Here is a 16,313-nt window from a genome sequence, read left to right on the forward strand (position 1 = left end):
TAAAAGTTAGTACCCGCAAGGCCTGAAGTGTTAACTTCCACCAAATCCAGAAGTTTAATGGTGCTACCCATCCAGAGTGTCTGCAATGGAATCTGAAAAGAATGCAAAATCGGGATGAAGAAGGAACACACAGCTCCAAAACTTCTCATCAATTATTAGATGTTTATCTAATTCTACTTCTTTTACTGAAGGAAACAGAGAATCAATCTAAATGTTACCTAAGCCTTTTTGAATAGGTTATAAATGTAGTCAATCCTTCTTTAACACAAGGAATTGGGTTATAGGATATATAAGACCCCATTCAAGAAAAATAATCAAAAAGCATTTGCTGAACACCTGGGATAGGATGGTGATGAGTGCTATGGGCACTGGACTAATTGCATATGTACATAATAAACTGTTTGGTTTATTTCTAGGATTTAAAAGAACATATAGAAAGACTTTATCTCCCAAATACACTGAATCAGAACAGGTGGCTGAAGGACCTACATCTGTTTCATGCCGTAGAGCAGGTGGTAATAAGAGCATGTGGAGACACACATGCCCTGAGACAGCTTTAAGTTCAATAGCCACCTGTTCTGATTTAGGATGTTAGAAAGACCAATTCTTTGTTCTGTTAAAACAAATTCTTAAAGTAAAAACCACAGATTTTCTTTAAGGTAGTAAATACTTTTTAAAGGAATCGCAATTCAATTTCACACACTGTGGGGCTAAGATTTTTTAAGATTTAAAAAACAGCTTTTTTGGTTCCTTCTGTGTAACACAATAGAGTTTATTAAGGTTTTAGAAAACTTAAGTTTCTGAAAACACTTAGGAATTTAAGTAAACCAAAGATATCTGAAAAGCTGAAGGTCTAATAAATACTCATCTCCTCCCCCCACTTCCAACAGTATAACACTGATTTCTACAACACACTTTCACACTTTGAGAACTGGTCATTTCTGACCTTTGGTAGCTAAGCTACATGGTATGATGCAGGGGGTCAGGAGTTCAGCCCAGATTAAAATGTAATTGAGAAATAGCTTAAAAAATAAATAAAAAATACAAAAAAATAGAAATAATGCTAATGTGTGGTTTTCTAAGTCACTATGTATTGACAGACATATAAGTCAGAAAAAAACAAGTTCCAATACTGTCTGAGATCTTACTAGCTGTATGAATCTGGACAAATTACTTAGTCTTGGCCTCAGTTTCCTTATTTGTAAAATGGCATGTAAAGTAGCATCTACCTCACAGGTTTATTGTGAGACTCAGATGCTGATATATATATAAAGCATTTTGAAAACCTTGAAGTGTTATTTAAATATTGGCTATTATTATCATTTTTTCTCTACCCACTCATGAAAAAAAATTAGGGTATCCCAGAAGTCTTATTTAAATATTCTTCTAATAGCTTAAAACTACACTAAGACTGAATATAAATTGGTTATCCATTTCATATTTTCATCTAGAAAACACCTCTTTTGGAGCCTCAAAATGTTTCTGAAACATTATTTCTATTAATTTATTACTGTTTTCATTACATTATTACTGATTAAGATTTAAGTTTACTAAGAGCTCTAAATGCATTAGGCACTGTAAAGGATATTCAGAATATGCAGAGACAAGTTTCTAGAAATTCACATTTTAGGCTATGCCTTCATGGGAGCTTTAGAACACCTTTGATAGGAAAATGGGCATAGAACGAGCAGAAATTGGGTAATCGAATTCAAGTGTTTGAAAAGTAATGTATTCTAGGTGGAGCAGTGGATAAAGCACCGGCCCTGGATTCAGGAGGACCTGAGTTCAAATCCAGCCTCAGACACTTGACACTTACTAGCTGTGTGACCCTGGGCAAGTCACTTAACCCTCACTGTCTCACCCAAAAAAGAAACAACAAAAAAAACAAATAGAAAAGTAACGTATTATAACTTCAGTACACTTACAGAAATGTGTGAGATCTAATAACTTTACTGAGTATGAAAACAAGTCAATCTTCTGTTTATATTTAAGATATTCATGGGGCAGCTAGGTGGCACAGTGGATAGAGCACCAGTCCTGGATTCAGGAGGACCTCAGTTCAAATTTGGATTCAGACACTTAACACTTACTAGCTGTGTGACCCTAGGCAAGTCACTTAACCCCAATTGCCTCACCAAAAAAAAAAGATATTTGTTATTATATATTATCACATATAATTATATATTAATACTATATTCCTGAATTTAGTTATGCACAGTTCAGTCCTCATTCAAATATCTGAAAGAGTGATTTTACAAATAACTATCAAAAGATGCCTTACCATGCTGCCAATGGCACGCTGCAGCCGGAATATTTCCTCTGGAGTTTGTTCCTCCCATTTTACACAGCTCATAGCAACAGAGATCTTGGGAGCTTAAAAACAATGCCAATAATGAAAATTGTTATTTTCACACCTAATAGACTATAAAGTCTATAAGAGCATGGACTAAGTCTAATCTAAATTTTGGATCTCCCTCTGGTGTAGCTTAGTGCTCTGCCACTGTAGGCACTTAAAGAGATTTTGTTTAACTCTTGAATTTCATGCTTATGAATAGAACTGTCTCAATTCATATATATTCCACTTCTCTCAAAACACCCTAGTCCTCAAGGGTAACAATCACCGTGACATATATACCAAGCAATAAATGATTCTGTTTAAACAAAATTAAAGAGAAAGTAAATAGAGGGGCAGCTAGGTGGCGCAGTAGATAGAGCACTAGCCCTGGATTCAGGAGGACCTGAGTTCAAATCCGGCCTCAGACACTTGACACACTAGCTGTGTGATCCTGGGCAAGTCACTTAACCCTCATTGCCTACCCCCCCCCCAAAAAAAGTAAATAGGGACACAATTCTTCTGTGAAATCATAAGATTATGTGCCAGTTTGATTCAGTTCTTTGATAGTGCAATCTGGGAAATGGTATTCTTGATTAAATTTTAGTTGTCATGATATTGGATATGTCATTTAAAATTCAACCTTTTTATTTGCAAAACATACAAAACAAAAATACACCTTCAAACTGCTGAACTTCAGAGAAGAGTGAATTTAAAAAGAACAACAATTAAACAAGAATAAAACATTCTGGGATATAGTTCATCCCACAATACCACATTTTTCTCTTCTGTGAGTGAAAACAAGATTATAAAGTTTTGAATAAAGAAATGACTACTCAGTCATTATGGTATGTGGTCATTGGGGCAGGTTTTGGTTATGGGGTTTCAGTATGTTAGCAGCCCAGGTATAAATTTATTGAAGGTAAAAAACTTTACCCTTTTATACAAATGAGGGAGACAAGCAAGTAAACCAATGGATGAGTTCAGTCCAAGGTGGCATTTTCTGCAATTAGCACTTACCATATGTTACTCCTTCAGTGGGTTGCTGCCTTTCATTTTTTAAACTTTCAGGCAAGTTTCTCAAAACTGAAATAAGCTACAAAAAGGGAGATTAAAATTAATATTACAATAAAAACATCAAATTCTGATATTGCATATCTTATTTTTATTTTAAAAGAACTGAGAATGAGGAAGAAGAGTCAGTTACTACACTGGCTTTTTATTGAAATGTTATCTCAAAAATTTTTAATAAGGCACTCGACCTGACAATGACACCAGTGGAACTACTGTTTTTCTAGTAAGGTTGTGCTGTGTCAGTCATCCCAGGTCCCTGGGCTGGTGAACCAACAACTTTGAGAATCAAAGTCAGTGGCTCAGATGAAGAGTGTAGAGTGTGTAGTTCAGGCAAAGTTTTTCTTCTATGAGCTAGCTCCTCCACATGGGAAATAATCATTCATTTACTGGAAAGGTATTATTATGTACTCACCATATACAATATAATGTCATAAACCCATGTTGACCTTAAAGCAGTATGATCTACTCAACTTGGTCAAGCGGGCTTTAAAGGATCCTAAAGGCTAAAGCCTAAATGTTTATTTGCTAACTTATTCAATATGCAAATTTCAGGAAGACCTTACATAGTCTAAGAACAAAGCTTCTCTAGCTCTTTGGTTACAGAGTACAATTTTCTAGAAATATTAACAAATGTTAACCTATTAAGATGATCCCCAAAGCCATTCTCTACCCACGATCTTAGAACCCGAGTTCTATTACCACATCTCCAACCACCCATGGGACATACCTGTTTAAATGTCCTTCAAGTACTTAATCACTGATGTAATAATAATAATAAATAACAATAAGTAGCATTTACATAGCACTCTAAGATTTGTAAAGTACTTTACAAATATTAACTTATTTGATCCTCACCACAACCGAGAGTTGGTTGCTATTATTATTCTCATTTTATAGATGAGGAAACTGAGGCAAACGGAGGTTAAGTGACTTGCCCAGGATCACATAGCTAAGATGAGTCTGAAGCCAGACTTGAATTGAGGTTTTCCTGACTCCAGGCTCAGTGCTTTATCCAGTGTGCTTAGGGATGGAAGTGACCTAAGAAATTATCTAATCTAATCTAGTTCTAACCTTTCTTCTGGTCCTTCCATTTTACAGATGAGGGAAACCCAGAGAAGTCACTTGGATAGTAAGTGGCAAAGCTGGGATCTGAACCCAGGATCTTTGACAAATCCATCCTCCTCCTTCTTCACTATGCCAAGGCACTTCCTCAAACTCAACACATCCAAAACAGAACTCTGTCCTCCAAAGCCTGTTCTCATTATGATTTCATTACTTCTGTTTGTGGTACCACCACTTCCAGAAGTCTCCTTGTGCTCACAACCTTGAAGATGTAGTTGTCTCTCCTTTGCTGCCTACCACAGTCAGTTACCAGGCCGTGCTACATTTCTCATTTCAGCACGTCTTTTCCTCTAATCTCAGTAAGAGCTCCTTAGTACCCTCCTTGATTGCCATCCACCTGAGCTATTGCAAAAGCCTAATGATGGGTCTTTCTGCCTCCATTTTCTTCACCTTCCTCCAAAACCCGTTCATCACAATGCTGCCAGAATGGCCTTTCTCATGACAACCTTTTTGACATCTTTCAGCAGCTTCCTCCAGCTCACAAAGCTGTGCTCCATAGAAACACTCTTTTATACAAGGTGAATAAAAGTTTCAAGAGAAATGTCAATGCGAACAACCTTTTTCCTTTAAAATCTTATAAAATACTCTTCACATGTAACAATTTTTTGGATGAAAATAGGTTTAATTTTCTCTCTTTTCCTCCAAAGTTTCCTGGACCCCCTTTATCCTAAAGGCATTCCACATCCCCAGACCCCGATGACTCGCACTTAACATTCTGTCAATGTCAAGCCCCAGACTGCTTTGCCAACAAATTGGTTTGGGAAACACTGGCTCACCAAATAAAGCTCCAGATGCCTTGTCTGGTCCTGAAGGCCTTCCTCAACAAACTGCCTTTGTAGTCCTTCCATGGGACTCTCTTGCATGCTCTCAGCGCTAGGGTCAAACATATCTCCCGGCTCTCCTTTTATGTGTTTTCATTTTCCCAGATTTGTACCTTAGCTCACAGCAGTCCCTGAAGCTGGAAGCCCTCTCTCATCTCAGACGGTTCATGTCACCCATTAACCAACAGGCGTTTTTTAAGCACCTGCTTTATGCCAGGTACTAAGGTTATGAAGTTTAAAATGAAAGCTTGGGGGCAGCTAGGTGGCGCAGCGGATAAAGCACTGGCCCTGGATTCAGGAGGACCTGAGTTCAAACCCGGCCTCAGACACTTGATACTTGCTAGCTGTGTGACCCTGGGCAAGTCACTTAACCTTCATTGTCCCGCAAAAAAAAAGAAAGCTTGCATTCTATTAGTAAACACAACGCAAAAATTTAAGAGTAGATACAGGGGGCAGCTAGGTGGCACTGCAGTGGATAAAGCACCAGCCCTGGAGTCAGGAGGACCTGAGTTCAAATTTGGCCTTAGACATTTGACACTTACTAGCTGTGTGACCCTGGGCAAGTCACTTAACCCTCACTGCCCTGTACCACCCCGTCCCCCCCCCCCCCAAATGAGTAAAAATGAGAGGAAGGATAATTCAGGCACAGAAAATAGTATAATCAGAGACATCAATGTAGAAAAGTAGTAGGCGTGTTCCAGGTAAAGAGCAATGATGTTTGGCTAAGGCACAGAGTCTAGGATGAGGTAGGAAAGGAAGAGTTAATGCCAGACTGGCATTAACAATAAAGGGGCATGGAAGACTTCTGAGCCATTTGGAATAATGACTGTGAAGAACACATACTGATTGCAATTATGTAAAGGAAGACAACATAGCAACAAATCTCATCCTTGATACAGGAGGCAACCCTGGTGTGTACCTGACCTGTTTAAGTTAATGTTCAAGGTCTCGTCTATTTTATCACAGGTAAATAACCGAGAGGCAAAGTGTCAGATGCAATATTTTACAACCAGTTTTTAATGTTGTTTTGATGAATTGTTTCTGGGGTTTGGGGACATTCCCCTCCCCCCACCCCAATTATGTTCTGTAAATTCTATGATTAGTTTCTTAGGAAGTTTAGGGTGTTTGTTAATAAACAAAAGCTTATGATTTTGCTTGTACTGTCTCTCTGGTTCTGATCCATATATTTCAACATTTTTATATATTAATGGAGAGGCGGGGAACTAGGTAGTGCAATGCACAGAAAGCCAGGCCTGGAGTCAGGAAGACTCATCTTCCTGAGTTCAAATCTGGCCTCAGACACTTATTAGCTGTGTGACCCTGGGCAAGTCATTTAACTCTGTGTGCCTCAACTTCCTCATCTACAAAATGAGCTGGAGAAGGAAATGGGGAACCACTCCAGTTTCTTTGCCAAGAAAACCACAAATAGGTCAACGAAGAGTTGGACACAATTGAAAACGTCTGAACAACAATAATATGTTAATGGTTCTTAAAATTGATCAATTTTTCATCCCCCCCCCAAAGAGAAAAAGACCTATTTGTACAAAAATATTTATAGCAGCTCTTTCTGTGGTGACTAAGAATGGGACATCAAAGGAATGCCCATCAATTGGGGAATGGAATGCCCATCAATTGGGGAATGGAATGCCCATCAATTGGGGAATGGCTTAACAAGCTGTGGTTTATGATAGTGATGGAATGTTATTCTACTATAAGAAATGATAAGCAGGTTGATTTCAGAAAGGCCTAGAAAGACTTGTATGAACGTGTATGAATAGTGAAGTGAGCAGAACCAAGAGAGAACCCCATGCCCAGAGACAGTAATATTATTGGATGAAGAAGTGTGAATGACAACTATTCTTAACAATACAATGATCCAAGACAATCCCAAAGGACTATTGATGAAACATGCTATCCACCTCCAAAGAAAGAACTGATATTGACTGAACACAGACTGAAGAGTGTTTTTCACTCTTTAATTTTTTTCTTTTATTTAAGTCTTCCTGTACAAAATGACTAATATGGTAGCATTTTACATAATCACGCACGTATAACCCATATCTGATTGCTTACTGCCTCAGAGGGGAGGGAGGGAACAAGAGATAAAAATTGGAACTCAAATCTATAAATAAAAATGTTAATAAAAATTAATTACTTAAAAAAATTTATCAAAAAAAAGTTTTTTGAGGAAAGGAGCAAAATGATCAGATTTATGCATAAGGAAGATTAATTTGACAATAGTGTAAAGGCTGTCTTGGAGAAGGGAGAGAGAGGCAACATAAAATTCTACAACAGTATGGGCAGGTAGAAATGAGGGCCTTTACTATAGTGGTGTCAGTGGGAAAAAGAAGGGGTTGGTACGAGAAATACTGTAGAGTTGACAGGACATTATAAACTATTATATAAGAGAAATGTAAATGAGGGAAGAGTTAAGAGATAAGTCAATCAGTTAATAAGCTTTATTAAACCCCTACTAAGTGTCCAAAACAGTGCTAGGTGATAGGAATACAAAAACAAAAAGGAGGCAGTCTCTACCTTCAAGGAACTTACATTTTATGGGGAAGACATGTTCACAAGTAAATAAATGTAGAATATTTATTTTAAAAGTATACAGTGGGCAGCTAGGTGGTGCAGTGGATAGAGCACCGGCCCTGGATTCAGGAGGACCTGAGTTCAAATCTGGCCTCAGACATTTAACACTTACTAGCTGTGTGACCCTGGGCAAGTCACTTAACCCCAATTGCCTCGCCAAAAAAAAAAAGTATATAGTGACATACATAGCACTAACAACTGGGGGGAATCAGCAAAAGTTGCTATAACAAGGGTTCTCAACCTGTGATCTATGAGATTGTTTTTAGAAATATTTTGATAATGGTATTCTGATAGAATTGGCTTCCTTTGTAGTCCTATGTATTTTATTTTATGCATTTAAAATAATATTCTGAGTGTAATGGAATTTATTAATTTGATCATTGACAATGCTATGCTAAGGTTTAGTAAAAATCCAGCAATTCAAACAATTAAAGAAGAGAATGCAGCTTTCCAGACCAGAGTCCAGAGTCCAGTTTTTCCAGACCAGAATCCAGCTTCCTCCTGATGACATCTTACCACTTCAAGAAGACAAGAAAACTCAGAGACTTTATATGAACAGTTTTGTTTTGCTAGTTTTTGTTATCTCCTTCTGTTATATTATATACCATCTGTAACATGTACTCTCTGCAGAGGCCCTCCCTCTGTAAGACCAATGTCAAAGTGTCGCGTTCATGAGGGACTGCCCGTCTGGACAAAACTTTTCTCTCTCCCTTTTTCTATATTGATATTAACATATTATTAGCTAGCATAAGATATTATTTTTGGCTGTTTCATTGAGCAAACTCATTCGATTTTCAAATGAAACAAAGGGGGTATGTGGTAAAAAAACAGAAGTTTTAGCTGAATCATTTAAGAGTTGAGCGCATGCTACTGAAGCGGCTTTTTGAAGGACCACCCTTTTGGGGAGGAGACCGTGATGAACAGCCGTACTCCTGCTGCTGCCTGGAGAGCGTGGCCAAGCGCGCCATACTTCCGGGATGCCAACTTAAAACTGGGAGGAGAACAGAAGTTCGCTCTCTGGCTCACTCACTCTGGCTTCTCAGCTTAGCAGTAATGGTGCATGCTTTGGTGATCGGCTCTGGTTCTCGGCCTGACAGGCAGTTTTGGGATTCGGTGAGTTTTATAAAAGAATATAGACTAAGCTTAGATCTAAGATTGTTCATTTGTATTTCTACTTTCCTATTTCCCTAATCGCTATCACCTGTTTGTTGTCTAATTAATTCCCAAACAATAAAAGCTAATCCCTCACTGATTAAAGCTTAGAGGCTTCTTTTTCTTAGTGGTCTGGGAGATATATAAGGGAAAAGTTAAAGGGGGAGTTTAATGCTCGTATATGCAATTTTAAATCTCACATGAGAAAGTCTTTACTAGATAGCAAAAGGGGTCCATGACACAAAAAAGGATAAGAACTCTTGCTCTAGATGGAGATGTCAATTTAGCTAAGCCTGGAAGGGAAGCAAGGTTTCCAAGAGGAAGAGGGGAGAGCATTACAAATACCAGGGACAAACTGTACAGAAATGGCTTACCACTGAAGGGAATAGTAAGGAAATCCATTTGGCCAGAACAAAGAGTGTGTCAAGGGGAGTATTATGTAGTCATTCCATAGACAGAGGTTGTAGTCAACTGGAAAGGGCCTTAAAAGCAAAACGGGAATTTTCCTCTAAAGGCAGTGTGGGAAAATTGAAATTCCTTGAGCTGAGGAGTGACATGGTCACCAAGGTTTTGAACACAGGTAGTTGAATTATAGAAAATCTAGTATAGTTTCATCAAGAATAGGTCAGGACAGACTAACTTCATCTCCTTTTATGATAGGATTTCTAGAATAATAGACTAGGGGAAAACTGGCTATAATATGCCTAGATTTTAGCTACTCATCTGAAGAAGTACCTTGTGCTGGTCTATGGACAAGTTGTAGATATGTGGGCTGGACAAATAGAACAGTTAAGTGGATTTTGAAGTTGCTGAATTGCTGGACACAAAGAGCAGTTATCAATGGTTCCATATGTGAGAGTCAAAATTGGATATATGGAGCATTAATCTCCCCCTTTTATACTTTGCCTTTATATATCTATCTATATCTATATCTACATCTACATCAACATCTATATCTTTCTATATATCTCCCAGGCCAATAAGAAAAGGAGCCTCTAAGCTTTAGTTCATAAAGGATCAGGTTTTATTGCTTGGGAATTAATTAGACCACAAAGGTGTAACCAATTAAGGAAATAAGGAAGTAGAAACACAGATGAATAGTCAGATCTAAGCTTAGTCTATGCGATCCCAGAGATTAAGCTAGTTTAAAGGAATTTAGGATTTTCCTTTACAAAACTCACCAAATCCCAAACTGCCCGCCAGGCCGAGAACCAGTGCACCCAAGACCGAACACCAAATTCGTGCTTCTGAACTCCCCTCACCAGAGCGCTGCCCACGACTAAGTCAACTGCCAGAGGGTGAACTTCCCTTCCCACCGTCACTTTTGAGTTGGTGTTCTGGAAGTTCCTCACATTTTCCTCCCCAAAAGGGGAGGTCCTTCAAAAGCTGCTCAGTAGCATGAGCAAACTTTCGATATTAATCTTTACCACAAATAATTTTTACCACACATATCAACTTTAGTTCTCTAGTGAACTAACTCAGAGATCATTGCTTGGCCCAATTCCAGGGAACATTTTTATCAGTCATAATGATGATGATGATAAGTCTATATAGCACTTCGAGGTCTGAAAAGTCCTTTACATCTCATTTGATCCTCATAATCACCTTCAGTGGCTCCTTATTACCTCCAGGATCAAATATTTTGGGATTTAAAGCTCTTCACAACCTGGCCCCTTTCTATATTTCCAGTCTTCTTGCACACTGGTCTTCTTTGAGCACTTTACAGTATAGCCACATATACCTATTTGTTCTTCTTCACAAAGAAACCTCTGTACCCCATCCCCAAGACTTTGCCCTGGCTGCCTTCCATACCTAGAATACTCACTCTCCAAATTTCTACCTCTTAGAAGCCCTGGCTCATTTCAAGATAGCTGAATCAAAACAATAACAATAATACTATGAAGACAAACAACTTTGAAAGACTTAGAAACTCTGATCAACACAATGGAACGAACCACAGTTCTAGAAGATTCATAGTGAAACTGGCTATTCACCTGCAGATAGAGAGGTGATGAATTCAGAGGGCAGATTTTTTTTGATGTGGCTAATGCAGGAATTTGTTTTGTTGAACTTATACACATTTGTAATGAGTGCTGTATCTTGCTTTCTTAGTGGGTGAGGGAGGGGGAAGTGGGAGGGAAAGAATTTGGAACAAACAATAAAACTGAATTTAAAAGAAAGATTCAGCTCAAATGCTTTCTTATGCAGGAGGCCTTTCTCCAATCCCACAACCACTAGTGCCTTCTTCTAAGATGATCTTCTATTTACTCTGTATATAGCCTGACTAGACCTACTTCCTGTCTCCCTGATTAAAATGTGAGTTCCTCTATGAGGGACTATTTTTTTCTATGTTCCTAGCACACTGCCAGACACATATGAAGAATTTAGTATTTGTTAAGTATGCTATTACTATCTCATTTTACTGATGAGGAAAAGAAGGCTTAGGAATAGTGACTAGCCAAGAGTCCCACAATTAATAAATGTCTGAGATAGGAATAGAATCTAGGCCTTCTTGACTTCAAGCCCAACACTATAGCATAATGCTTCTTTGTCATCAATAACTTAGATTGGGGTTAGCCAAATCTAACCAATCATTGCCAGTTTGTTTTTGTAAGCCCCCAGGAGTAAGGAATAGTTCAGTTTTTACATTTTAAAACAAATGTTTTTTGTATTTAAAGCTGAAAAAAAAAAAGTCCTATTCTCTGCTGGAATTGCAGCCAGAAATCAGCCCTCTGGCCAGATTTGGCACTTGAACTATAGTTTGCTGACCCCTGACTTAAAGGCAAAAAATGGTCACTTAAATTTACAGATTACACAAAATTGAGGACACTTAACACACTTGGTAACAGGGCCACGATCCAAACTACTTTGGCAAGCATGGTGGAACAGGTTGGAAGATAGGTGAAGCAAGTATACAGATACTTATCAAAATGTGGCAAAGGGTTTGGAAGAAGGAATATGGACATGCAGCATTTCTCTAAAGAACAAAGACTAGAAGATTGGGATTGGTAACTGGAATGATGGGAGTAGATTTGAACCTATCTCCAAAATAAAAGTACAGTATTCTTTACATTTCACTTCATATCCCCCTCCCCCAATAAAAGGATACAAATTTGTAAGTACAATGCACATAGTCAGTGCTATGTTGCATGCATTTTCTAACTGAATAAGCTAAGTAGTAAATGAGTGGTGCTAAAGAAGTCTAGAGAAAGGAGAGATCACGGAAGGTTGGGATGGTCAGGGAATACTTTAGAGAAAGTAGGGCTGCAGTTGTACAGGCAATATGGGAAAGGTATTACTCAGTTGGCAGAACAACAGAAGACCTTGAAAAGTTAACACGCCCCAAGTGTATTGTCTGATGTTAATACGCATCTGTTGCGTATTTTTATTATGATTCAGATTTCTACCCTTTAATTCTTTTGTAATTATCCTTATGAACAAATATTTATTGGGCACCTGCCATGTATAAGGTAAAGGAATAGGCACTTAGCATACAAGGCAGTAAGTCATGGTTGAAGAGGGCAACACCATTTAGATGAAAGGCCATCAAGAATGCAATGGGGGGGGGCAGCTAGGTGGAGCAGTGGATAGAGCACCGGCCCTGGAGTCAGGAGTACCTGGGTTCAAATCCGGCCTCAGACACTTAACACTTACTAGCTGTGTGACCCTGGGCAAGTCACTTAACCCCAATTGCCAGACACACACACACCCCCCCCCCCCCAAAAAAAAAATGCAATGAGGGGCAGCTAGGTGGCGCAGTGGATAGAGCACCGGCCCTGGAGTCAGGAGGACCTAAGTTCAAATCCAGCCTCAGACACTTAACACTTACTAGCTGTGTGACCCTGGGCAAATCACTTAACCCCAATTGCCTCACTAAAAAACAAAATGCAATGAAAGACCAACAATAATATAGCATCTTAGAATTTCAGAGTTAGAAAAGTTCTTAGAGGTCATACAGTCCTCCTCATCTGAGCAGGGAACCCTCTCTACAACACCCAACAAATCATTTACCCAGCTGGAAAACATTTAGTAATGGGGAAGTCATTATCTCCTGAAGCAGCCCATTCAGCTATTGGACAGCTCCAATTGGTAAAAAGGTTTTCCTTATATTAAGCCCAAAGCTGCAATTTTTATTCATTGTTCTTAATCAAGTCTAATCCCTTTTCTTAAAGCAAAATATCCCCGACTTTTTTGATGCTCTATTATATTGCCATTGCTTCCCAGTAACTCCCCTTGATCACAACAATAAAACTCCCTTCTAATAAAAAAATTAAGTTAAGCAAAAAACACGGACATATTGTCCACACGTGACAATCCATGCTTCATCCTGCACCTAGGGAGGCATGCTTTACTATCACTCTGCTGAAGTCATAAATGGTCACTGTATCAATCAGCAGGTCAGCTCATAATCAGTTTCTTCAATTCTGAGTCTCTTCACCATGCTAGTCATCAGTGCTCTTCCCTTCAGGTTATCAATGTCTTTCTAGCATAGTTGAACTGAACACAATACTCTAGATGTGGTCTGAGAGAATACAGTGGAACTAGAACCTCTCTTTGTTTCTTCCATTAATTCAGTCAAAGATTACATTGTCTTTTTTAATTTTAATTTTAATTTTTTGCAGGACAATGAGGGTCAAGTGACTTGCCCAGGGTCACACAGCCAGCAAGTGTCAAGTGTCTGAGGCTAGACCTGAACTCAGGTCCTCCTGAATCCAGGGCCAATGCTTTATCCACTGCACTGCCTAGCTGCCCTACATTGTCTTTTTTGACTGCTCTGGCATATTACTGATTCACAATGTGCTCAGAGTCAACTAAACCCGTAGGTCTTTTTCATATGAATTGTAGTCTGTCTACATCTCTCCCATTCTGTATATGTATAGTTGAGTTTTTGAACCTAATTATAAGATTTTTAATTTATGTCTACTGAATTTTATATTAAGATTTATCCCAATGAGATTTTTGTATCCTGATTCTGTCATCAAGCATGTGAGCTATCCTTCCTAGGTTTGTATCATTTGAGAAGCATCCTGTGCCCACATCACTGATAAAATCCACTAGACAGAACAGGACCAAAACCAATCCTGTGGCACTCCACTAGAGACCTCCTTCCAAGCCAAAACCAAGCCAATAATTACAACTCTTTGTTTAACAACTCATTTAACCAGTTCTAAAGTCACTTAACTGTTTTATCACCCAAATCACATCACTCCTTCTTGTCCATATAGTGGGTCTACCACTCTAGTATTTGAGAGATCAGCAATTTCATCAGCATGAGACTCTTGGCATAGAAATTCTCTCCAACCAAGCAGACTGGAATCCATTTATGATTTAGTACATAAGTCCTAGGGAGTTCAGCGAGGTACACAAAAGTCAAATGACTTGCTGAGAGTCATGCAACAAGGAAGTGTCAGAGGCAGAATTGCACCCAAGCCTCCCCAATTGCAAGTGAAGCACTCTATCCACTGTGCTATATTGCCTCTATGATTCTAATAACATTGCCAAAAAAGGAAATGAGCTTAGTCTAACTTAACTTGCTCTTGCCTCACCTGCTTTTACCCAGTTTCCTGTTCTAAGAACTTACAAGCTACTCCTTTAATACCACACATAAAATAGCAACTCTCATTTATAAAGTGCTTTCCCTATAACAACACTGTGAGGTAAATAATGCAAGTGTTATCATTACTTTTTTTTTTTTTGCAGGGCAATGAGGGTTAAGTGACTTGCCCAGGGTCACACAGCTAGTTAAGTGTCAAGTGTCTGAGGCTGGATTTGAACTCAGGTCCTCCTGAATCCAAGGCCAGTGCTTTATCCACTGCGCCGCCTAGCTGCCCCTATCATTACTTTTTTTACAGATGAGCTAACTGAGTCTTGAAGAGGTTAAGTGGCTTGCTTTTATAGCTAGTAAGTACTAGAGTTGGGATTTGAACCCATCTCCAAAATCCAAGTAAAGTATTCTTTACATTTCCCTCCATATCCCCTCCAATAAAAAGATACAAATTAGTAAGTACAATGCACGTAGTCAGTGCTTTGTTGCATGCATTTTCTAACTGAATAAGCTAAGTATTAAATGAGTGGTGCTAAAGAAGTCTAGAGAAAGGAGAGATCACGGAAGGTTGGGATGGTCAGGGAATACTTCAGAGAAAGTGGGGCTGCAGTTGTACAGGCAGTGTACACCTTTGATGAAAGAAAGGAAGAAGGGATTTCAAGGATTGGGAACAGCATATGCAGAGGGGATGAAGCAGCAAAACTCAGGGTCTGTTTGAAAAATGCTAATTATGCTTAATTAGACCAACATATAGGGGAAAAAATGAGAGAAGACTAGAAAAATAGACAGACTAGATTATAGAGTACCATAAATACCAGCCTAACATTTAAGCACCAAAAAACTGAAGGACCACCCCCTCCACAAAAGAAGCTTAAATACCTCATCATTCAGTTCAAGAAGTATTTATTAAATGCCTATATAGAGGATGCAGAGACAAAAATGAAAATAGTCCCTGCCTTCAAAGAGCTAACATTCAGCTTGATAAAACATTCCTCACGTTGGGACCTTAGAAGACATCTATTTTACTGATGAAAAGAAATTACAATGTGATGTGGGAGAACTTACCATGTTGGCACCCAATCTTGATAATACTGTTTCCAATTCCTTTGCTGTGCACTGAGGTGGTACAGGAATTGCTTCTTGTTTAATAATTGGGCCTATATCAAACCTAACAGAAAAATTAAATGGAAAACGACTCTTACTGACAATACTCGTAAAGAACAATACATCATAATCACACTGCTGCCCTCTTGGGGTTAGCATACAAGGCCAATCTGACGAATAACTAACATCAAAAATAAGAGGAGAAATACAGAAGTTTAAAAGATAATCTGATTTTGACAACAAAAATAAATACAGAATTGAGAGGCAGAATAGATAACCAGAAACTAGTCTGTAAATCTGTTTTAAAATTTACATTTCCTTTAAAAAAGGAAAAAAAGCATGATGTGTATGAAAATACAACAAAAGTGAAATAACCTTTAGCCTAATGGCATGGGGAAGATGCTCTTTCACTACAAACATTTATCTTTATTAAAAATACAAAGCAAAATGTTTATCTTCCATGGAAGTAAGATTAGAAAGGGCATTATTTTTTTTTATATTTCTTTCCCCAAAGGTTACATTTTGTTTACCTAAGAGTTCTGCCTTAATTATAAATCATCAGGATCACCAA

At 38.4% G+C, this 16,313-nt stretch overlaps 1 protein-coding gene across 1 annotated transcript in view; it reads right to left on the reverse strand.

Annotated features, from left to right (window-relative positions):
• Positions 1 to 16,313, reverse strand: part of MTFMT (mitochondrial methionyl-tRNA formyltransferase) — a 31,567-nt gene that overhangs the window by 11,012 nt on the left and 4,242 nt on the right. Inside the window, exons 4-7 of the mRNA XM_043988744.1 lie at positions 15,704 to 15,806; positions 3,353 to 3,428; positions 2,282 to 2,373; positions 14 to 92 (exon numbers count right to left, since the gene is read on the reverse strand). Of these exons, the coding sequence (XP_043844679.1) occupies positions 14 to 92; positions 2,282 to 2,373; positions 3,353 to 3,428; positions 15,704 to 15,806 (350 nt within the window). The remainder of the gene's footprint in view (positions 1 to 13; positions 93 to 2,281; positions 2,374 to 3,352; positions 3,429 to 15,703; positions 15,807 to 16,313) is intronic.

The sequence above is a fragment of the Dromiciops gliroides genome, chromosome 2, assembly GCF_019393635.1.
Source record: "Dromiciops gliroides isolate mDroGli1 chromosome 2, mDroGli1.pri, whole genome shotgun sequence".
NCBI lineage: Eukaryota > Metazoa > Chordata > Mammalia > Microbiotheria > Microbiotheriidae > Dromiciops > Dromiciops gliroides.